Raw genomic sequence first — 22446 nt, forward strand, 5'->3', positions numbered from 1 at the left:
AAAGTGTTCAAATGAAGGCACCCACAAGAGGTTACCTTCCGTGAAAAAAGGCTGCTACTGTCCAGAACAGCTCTGTCAGCTGGGAAGTCACATGGCTGGTACCTGCTGGCCCCATGTTAATGGGCTCTGTAGCTTTTAGCATGTTCTTTGGGGGTTCCTCAGTTTGCTTTTCTGAGGCTGGTTTTCATCTCGTGGCTTCCATTGGCTTTCTCCAGCTTCTGGTTTGCTTAACATCTCATAGGAAGGCAACACAACCACATATGATAGGTTTCAAGTACCTTCACATGTTGAGAGCTGCGTCAGCTCTGTTCTGTTAGCTCTGAGGCTTCTGTCACTTCTGCCCTTCTCTAAAATACTTTCTCTTTCAAAGGATTTCAGTAAACTAATTAAGACTCACCCTGTACGGGCTTAGTTACATTTCCATCTAATAAAAAGGGCACACACAAAACACTTCAAAGGATAGGAATACAAGGGAACTTCCTTAAAATGATAAAGGGAAAACCCACAGCTAATACCATTCTCAATGGGGAAAAACTGAAAACTTTCCCTATAAAATCAAGAACAAGACAAGGATGTCCACAATCATCACTGTTATTCAACAGTGTGTTGGAAGTTCTAGCCAGAGGAATTAGACAAAAAAAGAAATACAAGTTTCAAAACTGGAAAGGAAGAAGTAAACCTCTCAGGATTTGCAGATGATATGACACTATATGTCGAAAACCCTGAAAAATCCAAAGCAAAACTACTAGAGCTAAAAAACAAGTACAGCAAAGTGGCACGTTATAAGATCAACACTTAAAAATCTGTAGTGTTTCTATACACAAGTAATGAACAATCTGAGGAGAAAATCAAGAATGGAATTCCATTTACAATGGCAATCAAAAGAATAAAATATTTAGGAATAAATTTAACTAAAGAAACAAAAGACCTATACAAAGCAAATTACAAGAAATTGTTAAAAGAAATCACAGAAGACCTAAATAGAAGGAAGAGCATACTGTGTTCATGGATTGGAAGACTAAAAATACTTAAGATGTCAATTCTACCTAAATTGATCTACAGATTCAATGCAATACCAATCAAAATCCCAACAACTTACTTTTCAGAAATAGAAAAACCAATAAGCAAATTTATCTGGAAGGGCAGGGTGCCCCGAATTGCTAAAAATACCTTGAGGTGAAAAAATGAAGCTGGAGGTCTCACACTGCCTGACTTTAAGGCACATCATGAAGCTACAGTGGTCAAAACAACATGGTACTGGCATAAAGATAGATATATTGACTAATGAAATCAAACAGAGTGTTCAGATATAGACCCTCTCATCTATGGACGTTTGATCTTTGATAAGGCAGTCAAGCCAACTCACCTGGGACAGAACAGTCTCTTCAATAAATGGTGCCTAGAGAACTGGATATCCATATGCAAAAGAATGAAAGAGGGCCCATATCTCACACCCTATACAAAAGTTAACTCAAAATGGATTAAAGATCTAAACATTAGGTCTAAGACCATAAAATATAAGAAAATGTAGGGAAATATCTTATAAATCTTATACCTGGAGGTGGTTTTATAGACCATACACCCAAAGCAAGAGCACTGAAGAAATAAATAGATAAATGGGAACTCCTCAAAATTAAACACTTTTGTGCATCAAGGAACTTCATCAAGAAAGTAAAAAGACAGCCTACACAATGGGAGACAAGATTTGGAAATGACATATCAGATAAAGATCTAGTATTCAGAATTTATAAAGAGATTGTTCTTTTTATAAACTCAACAACAAAAAGACAGTTAACCCAGTTACAAAATGGACAAAAGACTTGAACAGACACTTCTCAGAAGAGGAAATCAAATGGCCAAAAGTGACATGAAGAGAAGCTCAACTTCCCTGGCCATTAGAGAAATGCAAATCAAAACCACAATGAGATATCATCTCACACCCACCAAAATGTCCATTATCAACAAAACAGAAAATGAGAAGCGCTGGAGAGGATATGGAGAAAGAAGCACACTTATTCACTGCTGGTGGGAATGTCAAATGGTGCAACCACTGTGGAAGGCGGTTTGGCGGTTCCTCGAAAAGCTGAATACAGAATTGCCATATGACCCAGCAATACCATTGCTAGATATCTACTCAAAGGACATAAGGGCAAAGAAATAGACATTTGCACACCAATGTTTATAGGAGCATTATTTACAACTGCACAGAGAAAGAAACAGCCAAAATTTTCATCAACAGACGAGTGGCTAAACAAACTGTGGTATATACATGTGATGGAATATTATGCAGCTTTAAGACAGAATAAAGTTATGAAGTATGTAATAACATGGATGGACCTTGAGAACATTATGCTGAGTAATATTAGCCAGAAACAAAAGGACAAATATTGTATGGTCTCACTAATATGAACTGACATTAGTGAATAAACTTGGAATATTTCGTTGGTAACAGAGACCATCAGGAGATAGAAACAGGGTAAGATATTGGGTAATTGGAGCTGAAGGGATACAAACTGTGCAACAGGACTGAATACAAAAACTCAGAGATGGGCAGCACAATACTACCTAACTGTAATACAGTAATGTTAAAACACCAAATGAAGTTGAATGATAGAGAATCAGAAGGAGGAGGGCTGGGAGCATAAATGAAATCAGAAAGAAAGATAGATGTTAAAGGTTGAGATGGTATAATCTAGGAATGTCTAGAGTGTATAATAATAGAGACTAAATCTATAATTTTAAAAATGTTTGTGCATGAGGAAGAACAAAGGAAAGTCATTACTGCAGGGTGCTGAAAATAGATGGTAATATTTTTAAATCTCGCATTATGTGTGAGACTAAAGCAAAAAATATTAATTTGGCATAAAATTTATATTTTGACTAGTGCATTTCCTAAAATAACTTATGTACATCGTTTGATTGCACACCATAAGTATTTGGAATCTCAGGTAGGACATGAGATTTTGTTGGTTTGTCCAGAGTGATACCCCCGTGAATCCCAGAGTGATTCAATCAGTGAATGGAAAAGTATTTGCAAAGCCCCCTTTGGGGAATGGTGAGAATGGGGAGAAATTCAACTTCCCCAAGTTGAATTCTTGATATTCTCACAAGCAGTGCGGACAACCAATGCTATAGGCTGAGACCCCAGTCTCTGGGTTTGTTCACATGAAACTTAACTCCACAAAGGATAGGTCAAGTCTACTTAAAACTTAGGCCTAAGAGTCACCCCCAAGAGAGCCTGTTTTGTTGCTCAGATGTGGCCTCTCTTTCTCGGGCCAACACAACAGGCAAACTCACCACTCTCCCCCTGTCTATGTGGGACATGACTACCAGGGGTGTGGACCTTCCTGGCAATGCGGAACAGAAATCCTGGAATGTGCTGAGACTCAGCATCAAGGGACTGAGAAAACCTTCTCGACCAAAAGGGGGAAGAGGGAAATGAGAAAAAATAAAATGTCAAAGGCTGAGAGAAAAAATAAAATGTCAATGGCTGAGAAATTCCAAACAGAGTAGAGAGGTTATCCTGGGGGTTATTTTTACGCCTTAAGTAGATATCACCTTGTTATTCAAGAGGTAATGGAGAGGTGGAGGGAACTGCCTGAAAATGTAGAGCTGTGTTCCATTAGCCATGTTTCTTGAGGATGATTGAATAATGATATAGCTTTCACAATGTGACTGTGTGATTGTGAAAACCTTGTGTCTGATACTCCTTTTATCTACCTTGTCAACAAATGAGTAGAACATATGGAATAAAAATAAATAATGGGGGAACAAATGTTAAAATAAATTTAGTTTGAAGTGCTAGTGATCAATGAAAGCGAGGGGTAAGGGGTATGGTAGGTACAATCTTTTTTTTTCCGTTTTCGTTTTATTTCTTTTTCTGAATTGATGCAAATGTTCCAAGAGACGATGAACATGCAACTAAGTGATGATATTGTGAATTACTGATTATATATGTTAATGTTTTATTTGTTTGTTAAATTTTTTTTAATTAATAAATTTTTTAAAAAAATGGTCACACCAGCAACTGTGCATGTCTCATCTCCTTGGAGATCATTTAATCAAAGTTTCCAGCCTGCAGTATTGAATCAGGATGAAAAGAAATGGCTGCTCCCACAAGACTGGATCAAGACCAAAAAATGTCTTTTCTGGGGTACATAATACTGTCAAACCTACACACTCAGTATCTCAGAATGTAGAAGTATCAGTTGCAACTTCTAAATATCTGTGACTGCTATAAGAGCTTACAATCCAGGAACTTTTATAATAGGCTCCAATCTGATAATGCATACTCTCAATTTCAGTCCTCTGAGTTTGTACATTACAGTTAATCCATGAGTGAGGCATGACAGCATTTGCCTTTTTGTTTCCGACATTTCATTCAACATTCAGTCCTTAAAGTTTATTCACCTAGTTGCATGCCTAAGAATTTCATTTCTTGCAGCAGCTCAGTAGTCTGTAGTATGTAAACACATTCCCTCTTCCATTCCTCAGTCATTGTGCACTTAGACCACTTTCATCCATTGTGACTCAAGATCACCCGGCCATAAACAACAGTGTGCTAATGTCCATTTGCACTCCCACTCTCAGTTCCTCCAGATATGCACCTAGCAACGGGGTTGTAAAATCATATGGCAATCTCATCCCTAGCTTTCTGTAGGACCACCACACTGCCCTATGGAGAGGCTGCACCTCTCAGTTTTCCTACCAACAGCAAATAGGAGTATCTCTTTCTTCATATTCTCTAGCACTTGTTTCTCTTTGTTCATTTTTAAACAATTTTACTCGTACATCATGCAATACAACCTAATTAAATACATATGAATTCACCACAATAATCTATACGAAGACGTTTCCTTTTTTCCACAAAGAATCCATACTCATTCCCCATGTCCTCTGCCAGGTTCTGTTTAGTTTTGGCATAATGCCTTTGTTATATTCAATGGAAGCATATTACAATGTTACTGTCCACTACAACCACTATCTTGCATCGATTGTAGTTTTTTAAAATATAGAAAATAAAAAGCAAGAATATGAAGAAAGAACACTTGTAAATTGTTGGTGGGAATGTAAAACGTTGCAAACACTGGAGAAACCAATGAGGCATTTCCTTAGAAAGTTGAAAATGTAGAATTATGTTTGGCAATCCCACTTTTACATATACAACCCTAAAACGAGCAGGTATTTATATACCATTCTTCCCACCAACGTTATTTACAACAGCAAAAAGGAGAAAGCAGGCAAAGTGGATGTCAAAAGATATGGAACATATCCTTATGCAGCTTTTATGAATTAAAATGGTTTGGGCACTTTGGATGAGTCTGCAGAGTCTTTAAAAGTTAAATGTACATTTTGCCACCGAACACAGCAATTCCATTCCTAAGTAACCACTCCTAGAAAGAGAAATGAAATCTACCACAAGACTTTTACAGGAATATTTACAGCAGCACTACATATAATAGCCAATAATTGAAAAACAATCATGACAAAAATTTCTAAACTAGTAAATGGTTAAGTAAAATGTGGATATAGCAAGACATAGGGATACTACTCAGCTTTAAAAAGGAATTTATTATTTGTTATATACAACAATAAGGCGAAATCTCAAAATCATGGTAAAGAAACTAGGCTTGAAACATTATACTTTGTTTCCTTCTATTCATATGAAATAATCAGAAAAATAAAACTATAGTGACAGAAGGCAGATTAATATCGCCTCACGTTATAAATATTGTGATAAATGACAGCAAACAGAAAAAAGAGGAAAACTTTTGGGGTTATGAGGCATTCTAAAATTAGATTATGTTCTTGGATACACACAGTTGTATTCACTGTCAAATGACTCCACTGTATACTTAAAATGGGTACATTTAATTGCATGGAAATTATGCCTCAAACTATTAAGGAAATAAAAACAAAATTGGATTATGTCATTCACCTATTTAAAGAACTCTACAGTTCTCAATCTCAGAGTAAAATCAAATATCTTATTATAATGACTTACAAGGATAAACATGGCCTCAGCACCCCATTACTACCCAGCCTTCACTTACTCATAATTTACTCCTAACACACTATTTACTTAAACTGGCTTTCTTGCTTTTCCTCAAATATGCTGGACACACATCTGCTAAGGCCCCACTGCTCCACACACCTTATCTTATCTGCTCCCAATTATCTTCATTATTCTGTCTTCTACTCCCTTTAAGTATTTAGTAAAATGTCACTTTCACAGTGGAGGCTTTCTTGATCTTCCTGTTTGTAATTTTTAATCTTCAGTCTCAAGCACTTTGTCCCTCTCTTCTCTGACAAATTCTGATCATATCAAGAATAGACTTGGGGTGCGAAGGTAGTTCAATGGTAGAATTCTTACCTACCATGTAGGAGACTTGGGTTTGACTGCTGGCCCATGTACTTCTTAAACAAGTAAATAAACAAATAAAAAAGCAAACAAACTGAAATTCAACAAATGGTGCTGCAATTAAGGAGATACATGGAAAAAGAATGAAATGGGACCCCTGCCATACTGCATACAAAATAAGCAAACAGAATTAATCTTAGTTTTAGTAAGAGGTGGTGGTGATGGTAGCACAACACTGTAAAAATATTAATAGTACCGAATTACATATGAATGTGGTTATCAGGGGAAATTTTCTATTGTACATGCTATTAGAATTTAAAAAATTAAAAAAACCATGGAACTGTACAACACTGTGACCCCAAAGTGAAACCACAGACTTTCATCAATTTTAACAAATGTATGATATCAATGTAAATATTTATAATAGTGGTATTCAGAAATCCTGTATTTTATGCATGATTTTTCGTATACACAAATTCTCTAATAAAAAAAAAATCTTAGAAAATCAAATATTTTTACCAATGATCTGCAATCACACTGTTTAGAAGGGTTTTTCCAGTCAGAAGATACATATTTCCCTATGGTTGATTAATAAAAATGCAACATATAACATATTGGGAAGCAACAATGGATACACGTAGCATATATCTTTGATTAAAAGGATATACATGACATTCTAAACCTTCAACTAAGTATTACATTTCACTCCTACTTACTGAGCCACACCTTATCTACCCTCTCTCCTTTCAGAGGTACCTCAATTTCTGAGACTCTATAACACCTTGGCTCCAGTAGGTACTCAGCATATTCTCCCCTAAGTACTTGTCACATTTCTTTGTGATTCACGGTAATTTAAATTTTACCGGTCTTTTTCTACAATTAGAATGAAAACTTAACACTCAGCTTAGCAACTGAGATAAAATATTTGTAGCTGTTAAAGATACGTTTATAATGCCTTAGTAAATTACCAAGAGGATTTGGGGAATTGTAAAGACAGAAGTTTTCTAGACTATATGACATACTATACACACATATTAATTTTACAATGATCAAGTAAACATACACGGAGTGAGAAGGCAGTAAAAATAATATTGTCACACTTGACTCTGATACAATCATGAACTGTTTAAATAAAATTAGCTTATAAAGACAAAATCAGCTCCAATATTTTTTTATTCTTCCCAAAATATATACTAATTAAAGAAAGAAAAACCATTAGATGAAAACCCAACAGAGCAAATGATGTTTCTGTTACCTGAATGGAATTAGATTGTTGTTTTCTCCACAGCTCCTCTGTGCCGCTTGTCAGGTTTGTGCAGTTATGAGGTAGACTGAGTGTGTTTTGCTGCAGGTAAGGCACATTACCATTACTTCCATTTCCTTTTATACAATTATTGCCTAACAAAATAACGTCTGAACTCCCTAACGTTTTGGATGTGCTGCACGGAACACTGCCTGCAGAAAAAGGTCCACTGGACAATGGCTGCCCAAAACAAGCAGGGCGAACTCCAAGCTGTGAGATGCTACATTCTCTGGTCAGAGCAGCATGTGGCTGCTGACCAGAGACAGAGTTTGTAGGCAGTGATGAGTCACATATCGGCCCATTAGGAATTCCAATAGATTGTACCTGAGCAACTCCTGTTTGTCTCATCTTCAAAAACAAAAAGAAAACTCATTTGCATGATTTCTGAAAAAGCGCAATGGAGACATCTTTAAACTTATTTTAACATTCAATCACTTAAAGGTTAAAAAAAAAAAACAAAGCCAAGAAATCATATTCATTTACAGCTGTGATTTCTAAATAAAGGTAAAATGTGTTTTATTTTATAACTAAAGAAATATCCTTTTAATAAAGACATAATAGCAAAAGAAAATACATGAAAATTATGATCGATAAATCAGGAATATAGAAGCCTTTTTCTTACCATAAAATAGGGAATCTAAAATTCCATTCTATTTCTGCCATATACTATCACCTTCTGAAAGAACATATTTTATACCTTTTTCTAAATATATTTTTATATTTTGTTCTTCCAAAACAAAGAACCCTTAAAACATCCTCATTTCAGTTTGGGATACTTAACTAATTATTGAAGAAGTTAAAAAAAATTATAAGCTCTTGGAATACACATGAAATATTATATAAAACATAGTAACATAGTAAGTATTTTGTTCTAAATTAATTTATGTCTATTGTCCTGTCAGCTATTACTTAAAAATGTGCAGATTAAAGAATTCTACTGAGTGCTGACAGGAGGTAAAATTATCATTTACATACACAGTGATAAAGTTTAGAATAAAAATGCTATACACACTTGGTGTTGCTGCATTAAGACAAACTGACTTTCCAACTGTTCCAGCATCAATTTCTGTGCTGGATTTAAATTATCTCTATTTGCACACAGCTTTTCCAAGTTCTAGAGGAAGGAAAAAGGAGAAATACAATCAAACTTATAAATAAGACATTATAAAACAATCCCTTACTGAAAATACTCAGTGTCTATCTGATCAAAGATTTTGATTCCTGGCCTACAATAACAACTCCAAATTGAAGTCTTTTCAGAAGTCTGAGAACAGTAGGTCACAACGGCAGATAGAAAGTAGCTTTGTGTAGTGTGAATTAATTATATTATGGAAGGAATAAAATTCCAATCTTCATACAAAAAGTTATATAAGATTAAAATCCACTAATAACAAAGCTGCTTAGGCAATACTTTTTTTAATATAAACAATGGAAGTGAAATAGAAGTATAACAGGTTTTGTCAAATAATTGGTGTGCTATATATATAACTGAATACTATGTGGGGAAAAAAAGAGAAACAGAAGAAGGTCTAAGTAGACACAGAAATATATGCGATATATCCTTATGATACTAGTCTTAAGCACATAAATGGCCCTCTACCTACCATACATATATAAAAATGGGAATATATGTGGAAAAAAGGCATACTTGTTTATGCATACATAAGACATCTACATAAGAACAGAAGGAAATGGGAATATTGGCTGTATGTGACAAAGGAAAAGGAGCAGCTAGGGGATGGATTTTAAAGAGATTTTACTCTGCATATTCTCTACCTTCCAAAATGTCATAATCAAACTTCAATATGCTGCCTCTTCAAAAACACAAAAAATGTAATGTCTATTACTGATGAACTGGGCTCATTTAACTTATATGCACATTAATTTAGCTCATTGCCATTCAAATTTTAAGAAACCTCAAAAGTAAGAATACCTCTACTGTTTTAGAACAGAGAAAGAAAACTGTCAGAATAATAATTCATACCTGTAATTTCTGTGGTGTCAGATACCATGAATTAACTTTTTGCTGTCCTGAAGGATGTGAAACAGAATGGCCACTACTCCAGTTATCAGAAATATTCTGAAGAAAATTGATTTAAAAAAATTAAAGACTATTTGGATGAATCCACATAATAAAAGTAATGACTACTGGGAAAGCAAATGACACTGAGTTGCAGTATTTATATGTATTTAATATCTACATGTAAAAAGGATTTGTTATTAAATCACTTAAAAAATAAGTTAATATAAATAATCATTTGTAAAATTATAAAGTTAAAACGTGTGTTATTCTTTAACCATCCAAAAAGGTCCACATCTAAATCATGACCAGTGTACCTAAGAAGGCTGTCCATTAGCTCCAAAATTTATTTCAACGATGTAAACAATAGCAAGAAGTGTATTAAGACATAAAATCAGGAAAATGAATAATTATTTGATAAACTTATCCCTACCTTCTATATTTAATAGGAGGCTAAGATTCTGGGATAGAAAACAAGTTTAAAAAGTAAATTAAGTGGGAAATTTTCAGTCCCTAATATTCACAATTTTAAAATACAGGACAATTATGTACAAACTGAATAAGTTCAGGAAACTTGGAGCGTCTTCACAGAATGGAAGTTTCTATTTCTTTACATTTTGTACCTTTGATGGACTAGATGTTCGTTTTCTCTTGACAGGGCTGGACAGGCCATTTACTTGGACAGAAGTAATGATGTGTAGTGGCAAGGACTGCTGTGTAACTGGTGTTTGACTGAGGCCTAATACAGGTTCAGGATTTGAATGATGAGGTTTATAAGCCTAAGAATCACAGAATTAAGACAAAAATATGGTTCTACATATTCTAAATTTATTCCTTTATATTCTAACATGTAATAAGCTGCATACTCTCTAAAATTAAGTGGACATAATTGATTGAAGTTACTGAAAATCAAAATCAAATGGAGAAATGTGAATCTCTATGAAAAACATTTGTTTTTTAATTAACAACCACAAGATTTTTATTTTAAAAATTTATTTCAGACATGAGAATATGGCTTTAAATTGATATCCCAAACTTGTCCCACATTGGAAGGAATTTTATTTGATCTAATAACACTTGTAATTAAATAAAAAAAAGTTTTTTCAATAATAAAAGCCAATCTTGGACTTAGTAAAGTACGGTTGAACACTAGAGAATGAAAAGAACCCTTAAAGCTGGGCACCTACAGAACATTACCCAACTTCTCACCTGCTGTGCAGTGTTCAAGGCACCCTGCCTGGAGGTAAGCTCTGCGGGGATTGGTAGGCTCCATGCCTCCTCAATACTAGGAAGTAATTTAGTTTTATTCTGTAGACTACATTGTGGAAGGTTACACAACTGACCCTAGGAAAAATTATGTAAAAAGCAAATTTAACACAAACCTACTTGGTAAGAGTAAGTCCATTAAATCTCCCTCAAGGTTCAAGTTTTTTATTTTTTGTTGTTGTTGCTTTTTTGATTGATTGATTTTAAGAAAACAGATCGTAAATTTGGGATTTTTACAAAGACGGTAAGTATACACGGCCCCCAAAATATACTCTTTGTGAGAACAAAGCTAACCTTTGTTATCCAGAGTTCTCATAGGTATTTTTTGTTCTCTTGAAAGACAGTGTTTGTGTTCTCTAAAATGCTATAACAACTTAAAAATGTAGATACTGCATGGGAACATTAAGTAATAATACATATAACAAATCAATATGAGAAAAACACTTAAAAAGTACTGCATCTTACAGTAAAAAGCAAAATAAATACCAAGAAAATGCGAAAACAAGCTACTGGACAAATTACAGCTGTATGAACTTTCCAGCCACCCACTTTCTGACTGTATCAAGGGAAAATGTGTGCCTTTTAAAAGATGCTATTTTAAAAATTATACCTGCAAATATTTAATTCTTCCTGCAAGTGCAGAGGTATTATGACAACTTTTGCTTCTAGTTGCATTTATATAGCATTTAATGGCATCCTGAGGTTGGTTGCAGGATTCATATAGAGTTCCTAGATCCATCCAGGCTGCAGAATGTCCATGGTCTAATTGTACGGCACAAATATATGCCTGTAAAGCATCCATAGGCTGATTTTGCTGCTGATAAAGTACACTGGAAAGAAAGATGAAGAACAGTTATCTAAAACTAACTACTTAATTGTAAAATATTTCATATGTGTTCAAATACACCTTGCATACCAACTAAAATGTCTTTTTTTTATGAACAGACTTACCCTATTGAACACCAGGTATCAGCACTTGCTTCTGATTTATCAATTGATTGCCTATATGATATAAAGGCATCCTGAATTTTCCCAATACTTGAATAGCACCTAGAAGAAAAAAAAAAATCAAACCACCCCATTAACTTCAATTAAATAAATTTTTCTATCAAATGGGATGAACCAAATATCAAAGGGGAAAAACCTAATAGGTTAAAATACATACGTACGTATGCAGGTGGTTTACATATGTACATATGATAATTTCAAACTACATTAATTAAATGTAAAAAGAACATAAGATAGGTTAAACAGCATATTATGTTAACGAATTCTGTAAAAACTATTAGTTACCAAACATATTCAATAGCTTTAATAGTAAGAGTTAAACACAGGAGAACTGTCTTTACGTGGACTGAATTCAGGTTTAACTCAAGACTATAGAGTTATTAAGAGAATCAATGCTTAGAATGGTTAGAATAGATTTCAATTTTTCCTTCCTGAACTGTTGTGAATAAGAATCCTCAATTCAAGGAAAATACAAATCTGAAATGCTATTAATAAAAAATTATTTAAAACAGTATGAAAGGATATTTTAATTATACATTTTAATACTTAAAATTTTCATACCATGAAAAATCTTGTTAAAGTTAAGGTAAATTAGGATTGTGTAATAGGAGAGTGCCAAGATGGTGGCTCAGCAAGGTGTGAGATTTAGTTCATCCTCCAGAACAGCTTACTAAATAGCAACAGTACAAAACAACTCTTGGGGCCACATCAGTGATACCACACACCGCACACCCCAGTCTGGACCAGATGGACTGGCTATATTCCCTAAAAACAAGAGTTCCCCACACTATGGTGGGCAGCACCCCTTCCCCACAGGCTGCTTCCCAGAGGTGAAAGGAATTTTCCAGCAGCAGGGGCTGGGTGCAACTAAGTTTCAATTGTTGAATGTATTCACAAATTCTGATTACTACTAAATTCTGCTCAGCTGAACCTGGTCAAAGCAGAGGATGCTGATTTTTGCCCTGGCACCGAGGGGGCATGGCTGATGGGAAAAGAAACAGAGGTTTTTTTGGATTGGATAGCACATAATACTTGAAAAGGTCTGGGCTCTGAAGGAAAAAAGGGGGAACAAAGGATATAAAAGTACACAAAGCAACATACCAACTTCTGCTCTTGATTGGCAAACCTGAGGAACTGGGGTCTTGCCCTGAGAAGAAATTTTCTTTTCTTTCTTTCTTTTTTTTTTTTTTTTTTTTTGTGGCTGTCTTTCTACAAAGACTGGACTGCCTTTGGATACAGCAGCAGGGCTTCTCAGGTTGCAACTGCTCCAGGCATAGGCAGTCCCCTTGAGGGAATGGTAAGAAAGGGGGAAAATTTAACGTCCCAAGTTGAATTCTTGATATTATCACAAGCAGTGGGGAGAACCAAAGCAACAGGCTGGGCCCCCAATCTTGAAGTTTGTTCATATGAAACTTAACCCTGAAAAGGACAAGTCAAGCCTACTTAATATTAGGCCTAAGAGTCACCCCCAAGAGAACCTCTTTTGTTGCTCAGATGTGGCCTCTCTCTTCAGCCAACACAACATGCAAACTCACTGCCCTCCCGTCTACGTGGGACATGACTTACAGGGGTATGGACCTTTCTGGCAACATGGGACAGAACTCCTAGAATGAGCTGAGACTCAGCATCAAGGGATTGAGAAAATCTTCTCTACCAGAAGGGGAAAGAGTGAAATGAGAAAAAATAAAGTGCCAATGGCTGAGGGATTCCAAACAGATTCAAAAGCTTATCCTGGTGATTATTCTTAAGCATTAAACAGATATCACCTTGTTATTCAACATGTAATGGAGAAGTGGAGGGAACTGCCTGAAAATGTAGAGCTGTATTCCAGTAGTCATGTTTCTTGAAGACGACTGTATAATGATATAGCTTTCACAATTTGACTGTGTGATTGTGAAAACCTCGCGTCTGATGCTCCTTTAGTATCTATCTTATCAACAGACGAGTAAAACAAATGGAATAAATAGAAATAATATGGGAAACAAATGTTAAAATAAATTTATATTGAAATGCTAGTGATCAATGAAAGGAAGGGGTAAAGGGCACGGTATGTATGAATTTTTTGTTGTTTTTTTATTTCTTTTTCTGAATTGATGCAAATGTTCTAAGAAATTATCATGATGATGAATATACAACTATGTGATAATATTATGAATTACTGATTACATGTAGAACAGAATGATCATAATAAAAAAATAAAAACGAACAAATACAATAAAGTTAAGATAAATCAAAATTTCCATAGACATGTAATTTATTTATTATAAAAGAATGCAACTTGTAAGCAGAAGTTTAAGTGGCAGATATGCACAACAGAAGTTATATTTATAAAAATTCAAAATAATCATCTTTGTGCAGAGCTCTACTTTCAGAAGAAGTACAAAAACAAAAACCACAAATGAACAAAGAAAGAAAACATCAATATGAAAACCAATGTCTACACACCACAGTATCAATTTAGCTAGAGAAGAAAAATCTCACAAGAATGTGAAAATAACTTAATACTACATATGTCACAATGCAGTATCAAATGGATAACATATAATATTAGATTTGAGACTTTCAATGGAGAGATACTGTTCACAGGAAAAGAACTCCTAGAATGAGTTGGGACTCAGCATCAAGGGATTGAGAAAACCTTCTCCACCACAAGGGGAAAGACACAAATGTGTCAACGGCTGAGAGATTTCAAACAAAGTTGCGAGGTTATCCTGGAGGTTATTCTTAAGCATTATATAGATATCCCATTAGAGAGGCTAGAGGAAAGCAACTGAAACTGGAGAGCTGTGTTGCAGTAGCCATGTTTCTTGAAGATGACGGTATAATGATATAGCATTCATAATGTGACTGGGTGATTGTGAAAACCTTGTGTCTGATGCTGTTTTTATTTACAGTATGAACAGATGAGTAAAACTTAGGATTTAAAAATAAATAATAGGTGGAACAAATACCAAAATAAATTGAGCAGACAGAAATACTCTTGATCAATGAAAAGGAATGGTAAGGGGTATAGAAAAAAAAATAGGGGGAACAAAAATTAAAATATATTGGGTAGGGCAGTGTGATATTGGCTCAGTGGCAGAAATTTTGCCTGCCATGTCCTTAAATGGGCAGGCAACGGGAATCGAACTAGGGTCTCCGGCATGGCAGGCAAGAACCTACCCTGCCCTTTTCATTTCTTTTTCTGGAGTGATGCAAATGTTCTAAGAAATGATCATGATGATGAATATACAATTATGTGACGATACTGTGAGTCACTGATTAAATATCAAGAACAGAATGTTCATATGATTAAAAAAAAAGATCTAGACCTACCAAAATGTTAAATAAATAGATAGATAAAAGGCCAAATTAAAAAAAAGATATATGTTTTTAATGTAGCTGTGTGACTATGAAAAACTTGTATCTGATGTTCCTTATATCCAGGGTATGGACAGATAAATAAAAAATATAGATATAAATAAATAAATAATAGGTGAGATAAAGAATAAAATAAATTGGGTAGATGAAAACACTATTGGTATTATGATTTTTTTCTCTTTTCTTTCTATTTCTTTTTCTGGAGTGAGGCAAATGCTCTAAAAAAATTATCAAGGCAATGAATGCACAACTACATGATGGTACCATGAGCCACAGACTGTACCCCATATACATAATATATATATATCTGAAGATTTTTCAATTTAAAAAAAAAAAAGAAGAATCCCATCAGCATCATATCTTATAGAGGGCTCCAAATAAACGAAGAGTTTAAAAAAATGGTAAAAAAAAAAAAAAACTCACCCAAAAAAGAAAAGTCCAGGACCAGGTGGCCTGACTGTTGAAACTACCAAACATGTAGAGACTAAATACAAATTCTTCTCAAACATTTGAGGGAAAAAAATTAGAAGTAGAGGAAGAAACAATTCATTCACTGAGACTTGCATTAGCCAGACACAAAGCCACAAAAGGCTGTACCAGAAAAAAAAAACGTAGATCAATGTCCCCTTAAGACTACACATGCAAAACCTTGAAGAAAACACTGGCAAACAGGATCCAACATTATAGTAAAAGGTTATACATCATGAACAAGTAGAAATTCCAGCAAACAAGCATGGCTTAAAATAAGAAAATTAATAATTGTAATATACTACATTAATAGTACAAAGAGGAAAAGACATGTAACAACTGATGCAGAAAAGTTTTTTGCAAACTTCAACATCATTGCATGATAAAAACTTTCAGAAAAATAGGAAAAGAAGGAAATATTTTCACCTGATAAAGGTATTTATGAAAAACTGATAGCAAAGATTATAAACAATGGTGAAAGAGTGAATGTTTACAGTCTACAATCAGGAAAAGAAACGCAATGTCAACTGTAGCCATTTTTATTTAAAATCATATTGTAATACCTATCCAACGAAAATAGGCAAGATAAAGAAATAAATGTCTGCTATGTTAGAATAGAATAAATAAAATTATCTGTTTACACATGACATGATCTTATCTTTAAGAAAGTCCAAATCAGAGCTAATAAAGAAATCTACATATTGGCATGATACAAGATAAATAGACATTACTCAGTTGTGTTACCTTTAACTAGTAATGAACAAACTGAAAAACAACGCAATAAACAATTCTATTTTCAATAGCATCCAAAAGAATAAATTTTCTAAGAATAAATTAAATCAAGGGATGAAATACATGTAAATTGACAGAAGAAAACTTTGGGAAACATATTCAGGACCTCATTTTAGGGAATGGATTTTTAGATTTTACATCAAAAGCAAAAACAACAAATGAAAATGGATAAAATGGACTTGATAAAAATAAGAACTTCGTGCAAATAAGAAAATGAAAATATTACAGAAAGAATTGGAGCAAATACTCAGAAATCATCTATCGGTTAAGAGTTCAAACACAGAACATGCAAATAACTCCTACAATTGAACAACAAAACAAAAAAAAAAATCAATTTAAAAAGGGGTCAAGACGAGATGGGGTGGAGGTATAGCCGTAGTGGGTAAGGGTTATGGTATGTATGACTTTTTTTTTTTTTAATTTTTATTTCTTTTTCTGGAGTGATGTAAATGTTCTAAGAAATGACCATGGTGATGAATATACAACTATGTGATGATATTGTGAGTCACTGATTATATATCAAGAATACAATGTTCATATGTTAAGAATGTTTGTGTTTGTTATGTATTATCAATAAAAAATTAAAAAATAAAAAACGTGATGAGTCCACATGAAGAGTTCAGAATTTATAAGTGGACCAACTTTAGAAGATGATAAAAATAAAATGATATAAATTTCAAGCATAATTTTGGCATCCTAATACAAACTTTTTCTTTCCTTATGCTTCATTTCTATATGTAAATATATTCACATTACTTTTACATATTAACGAGTTAAGACTACATTATAACTGTCACGGTTAAGAGAGGTCTCAGGAGACATGACAATTAAATATAATATGATGACCTAGATGGGATTCTGAAAAAGAAAAAGGATACAAGGTAAAAGTTAAGGAAATTTCAATAAAGTAAAGCTGAGAGTAAACTTAAAAACTATCAATATTTCATTAATTATAACAAATATACCATATTGATGTAAGATGTCAATAATGGGAACTACGTGTGGAGTATATGGAAATCTTCTCAATTTTTCCATAACTCTAGAACTATTCTGAAAAATAAAGAATATTTTTTAAAAAAGCAAAAAAAAATAGGCCAAAAATTTGAATAGATATTTCTCCAAATAAAATAAATTAACATGTTCAACATCATCAGCCATCAGAGAAATACAAATTAAAACTATGAGATACCACTTCAGAACCACTAGGATGGCTATATTTAAAAAAAAAAAAGGGAAAAAACATGAAATAAGTGTTGAACAGGATATGGAGAAACAGGTACCTTAGTACTCTGTTCATGAACAGTACAGTTAAAAAAATGGTGCAGCCACACTGTGCGGGTTATCACAAAACTAAACATAGATATTCCACTTGACCTGGCAATCTTATTCCTCAACAAATACCGATAGTATTGAAAGAAAATAATTGTACACCAGTTACATTACAGCAATATTGATAACAGCCCAAAGTGGAAACAACTCATGTGACCATCATCAGATAAACGACTAAATAAAAAATGGTCTATTCACCCAGGAAATATTCAGCCGCAAAAAGAAAAGAAGTGCTGGTATATGCTAAAAACATGGATGAATGTTTAAGTAATCAAGTTGACCGAAATAAGCTAGACATAATAAGACAAACATTGTATTTTTCCTCTTATGTGACATACTTAGAAAACAAAATAGAGGTTCCAGGGATGGAGGAAATGGAAAATGGGGAAGTTACTGCTTAGGGGTATGAGTTTCATTCTGTTATGATGAAAAGTCTATAAACAGTGTGATGAAAGCTAGACACTTTTGTCAAAAGTATTTAATATCTCAGAATTGTCAAATGAAAAATGATTAATATGACTATGTTGTACTTATTTTAACACAATTTTAGAAAAGTTTATATTGAACATATATTCACACCAAGGTAACAGCAACTAGAGAAACAATGACAAATGCAAAACACGATTCTGGGCAGGATCTAAAAAGAAAGAAGTAAAAGCTCAAATAGACATTACTGAGACAAATGAAATAACTGGAATATGACTGTAAGCTTTATATCAACATTAAATTACTTGAACTTCAAAACTTCACTTTAAAGTGATTATATAATTGAATATAAACGTGCTCCTGTGTTTAAGGAGCATGACACATATATCTATTCTCTCAAATTTAGAAAGAAAAATAGATAGGGCAAATGTGACAAAATATTGAAATGATACAGCAAATGTGGCATTATTTTCAAATTGGCTGAAATGCGTATTTGGAGAGGAGGGAGGGGATATGTTGGAATTGTCTGTGTCGTATGCTGTTGGTTTTGCACTGTCCTCATTGTTTAATTAAAAAAAATTTTAATTAGGAAATTAAAAATTTAACAACTTGTGGAAAGGTACCTGGCAGATAAAATCCAACTTAATAAGTTAAGTGAATATTAGGATATAAAAATGGGACATTAATAATTTCATAGTCTGTGGCAAACCTATGACTTGAATCTAAACCCTCAGCTTCCAGTCCACTAATTTTTCTTCCATACCAAAGTACAATCTGATGATTAACAACCCAATTTCATTGAAAGCCAGAATGAATCTGATCAAGATAAAAATACATAACCTATCAGATAAATCTACAATATATAAGCAGGTATAATTCTGAGGTTCAATACTCCAAGAGGAAAAATATTTTTAATTGCAAATTTTTAAATCAACCTTCCCTGCACAAAAAAAATCCAAAAACTGTTATATGCTTAATATAAAAATTACCATAATAAGGTACAAAGTCAGTATCAAGATTAAAATAGGTTTCCACAAACTACTATAAATTTCTAGGCAATACAAAAATTAATTTTCTTTTCTGTTACTTAAGCAATTTTATAAGGAAATTATAGAAACCAGAGAGAACATAAATTCAATACTTAATTGAAAAACAATTCTAGTGATTTCTGAGATTCAAACTCATCAAAATTCTTTAATAACTACCAGTTCAAGTAGAAGAAAATAAATGTGGAAACAAAATCTAGTAGTAAGCAAAATAAGAAAAGTCTCACGAAAAGTAGATCATGCTATAAGAAAGCAGCCACAAAGCTGGCTATCAATTTTATCTCCCAGAAATCTTTATTTTAATGTATTTAAAATATTGAGACATTGATGAGATATTAACATTTTAGATGGAAAATCAATTCTCTAGGTAGACATGAACAAAGGCACAACAAAAGTGTCTTGTTAAATCTCACCTTCCAAGGTAATACCAAGACTGGCCAGAATTAGGATCTGCCTCCAGCGATTTTTGCAGATATTGAATAGCACTGCTTTCCTTCGTGGCTTTGTTTCCTACTAGATCTACATTATGATGCATCCAACCTAAAACAAAAACATTAAAAGCAATTACCCATGACTTAACCATTCTTCTAGTTTTAAGAATATGATGAAGTAAATTAAAATACCATTTTAATGCCAAAATTGGAAACTGTCAAAGACATAACAAAGCACCACAAAATTTGCCTTAACAAATACTGAGAACTATGGCCATCCATCTTCTGATTTAATGACGAACTATTACATGCTAAATCTTCAATTCAAATAAATTTAGGAATGGATTATCTGCTCAAACTAAACACAGTTAAAACCTGAAATAGAACCAGAGCAACAACAACAATTCAAATATCTAATATAGACAGGACAGCTGAGCAACGAACTATTGGGTAGTATTCCCATTTCTGCTGAATGATTAACAGACATTATTTCTGAATGCTGGATTCCCTCATTTTCTACATGAGAATAGAACAGATGCCTTGAAGAAAATACGGTATTAGAAAACCTACAATTTTAGGTGAAATGCTTTTTTTATTCACATTTGTACAAATCTAATCTGCCTTAGATTTGTAACAAACTATGAAAACAAACTTAGCCACTTACTATGTGATAATTTTAACATGATTAATTTCAAAGTATGCTAACTATAAGGCAGTACTCAAATGCTTCTTGTGGTCAAGAACTGCAGGATAAATTTGAGAATTTCAAAGAATTTGATGTACTGAAGCATTGTAGATGAATTTTGAGAGAGGATGTGTTGACAAGGGAGTTGATTCAATAGGTTCAGATGATTTACATCAACAATGGTAAAGAAAGGAATAGCATATAAAAGACATTAAACCATATCATTAAACAACCAAAGTATGTAAGAGACAGAAAAACAATTATATAATTAATGCATTCACTTCAAAACATAACTTCAAAATAATATCACATTTAAAAAAAAAAACAAAACAAATTTCTAATGAAAATTGTCTTTGAAGGAGAAGGATGAACAATGCTCACCCCCAAAAAAACCTCTGCACATTAATATATAATTAAAGTAAATTTTTATGTACCTAACTGTTGTAATACCGTAGCTTTTACTTGTGCAGGAAGATTTTCTGTCTGCAAAAGCTGTTCATAGGCTTCCTTTGCAGAACTGTACTTTCTCTAAAGATTAGGAGAAAAAGAGGAATTTGGAGAAAAAGTGATTAAATCTTTACAAAAAAGTATCCTAATTAAACAATGAAATCATGTCAATGTCTCAAATAACTTTTCAAATAATGAAATCAAATAAAAACTAAAGAATATCAAAGAATTAGTTAAAAATTAGGATTTTCACACTAATCATGTCTAGAAACTTCAAGCAATGAAAAATCTTACTGAAAGTAAAAAGTGCTCATTTTAATTGTATTTCTTAAATCCTGATCACGTTTTTGGATAATCTCTCATATTAATCACCTAATAAAAACAGCAATCTATGCTCGAGATCTGGGTTCGATTCCTTGTGCTTGTCCATGCAAAAATTTTTAAAAATTTAAAAAAGCAATCAGTACAAGGTATCATCAAAATATGACATCTTAAATAGCCTGCTATATTCTAACAGTTTCAAAGAAAAAATAATTCAACCTAGAATGCTATTTAATAATATTCACAAAACCATATGCCTTCTATTTTCAAATAGTCAAGACAGTCTTTCAAAAAGAGACAGATAACTTCAGTAATATAGAATAAGCTGCTACTCCTTACAAAATCTAATGAAAGTACAAAAAACAGCTAAAATTAAAATAGGGTAACTGCCATATTGGTCTAGAATTGTTAAATGTAATTTTCTTCCATTTGTATAGGGATAACACACTGTTTTAAACATGTAAGGCCTTATTTACATGGTTTGATTATAGGAACTAATATTCTTAAATAATAAAAAAAAATTAAAATAGGGAAAAAAGCAGTTTTGTTCCATAAAATACTCTAAGAAAAATATTTAAATTTGTATGGTTTTAAAGATGCTGCTTACCTCATAGTTATGACTTAAGGATGTTTATAATTTTTAACATTATAGGCAAACCTCTAAATGAATCCATTTATCCACAATTCTCCCTCAAAACATACTAAGAAGATAAAAACCAGTTATGGCTACACTGAAAGTTTGAGACAACTCCTTCAAAACAAATGAAAAGTTAATAAAACAAAACTAATAAGTATTATCCTTAAAACAACAGGCAAAACAAAGACTTAAAAGCTTATATACATTATCACTACCAGTTCAGACCCTCAGCAATTTAAATATTTTCCTAACTAAAGTGAGGAAACATACAAAAATACCTGGAGGAAACAAAAGGCCAATCATTTAAATCACAATTTTACTTCATTAACAAAGTTAATGCCTGACTGTGTTGCCTACAGTATTGTTTTAGAAACCAAGAGACAAAAAAATTGCTATATAAAAATTTAAGGTGCTATATGCAAAGAGTATGCCTACATTGAGATTTATACAAACATTCATTAAGATAGCAGTTATTTGCATCCTCTCTCTTCTTCTTTTTGTCAATCTTGCTAAGGGCCCATCAATCTTATTGATTTTCTCATAGAA

At 33.2% G+C, this 22446-nt stretch overlaps 1 protein-coding gene across 19 annotated transcripts in view; it reads right to left on the reverse strand.

The window, feature by feature from the left end:
- Positions 1-22446, reverse strand: part of LOC143672566 (lysine-specific demethylase 6A-like) — a 403500-nt gene that overhangs the window by 103416 nt on the left and 277638 nt on the right. For 10 of the 19 annotated variants that reach the window (XM_077147154.1, XM_077147158.1, XM_077147155.1 and 7 more), the window contains 9 exons: positions 20930-21023; positions 19793-19919; positions 11902-12000; positions 11561-11780; positions 10894-11028; positions 10308-10463; positions 9649-9744; positions 8677-8778; positions 7617-8012 (listed from right to left, as the gene is read on the reverse strand). In XM_077147154.1, the coding sequence (XP_077003269.1) occupies positions 7617-8012; positions 8677-8778; positions 9649-9744; positions 10308-10463; positions 10894-11028; positions 11561-11780; positions 11902-12000; positions 19793-19919; positions 20930-21023 (1425 nt within the window). The remainder of the gene's footprint in view (positions 1-7616; positions 8013-8676; positions 8779-9648; positions 9745-10307; positions 10464-10893; positions 11029-11560; positions 11781-11901; positions 12001-19792; positions 19920-20929; positions 21024-22446) is intronic. The other 9 variants (XM_077147170.1, XM_077147166.1, XM_077147163.1 and 6 more) reach the window with 5 other exon arrangements.

This window comes from Tamandua tetradactyla, chromosome Y, assembly GCF_023851605.1.
Source record: "Tamandua tetradactyla isolate mTamTet1 chromosome Y, mTamTet1.pri, whole genome shotgun sequence".
Classification (NCBI taxonomy): Eukaryota; Metazoa; Chordata; class Mammalia; order Pilosa; family Myrmecophagidae; genus Tamandua; species Tamandua tetradactyla.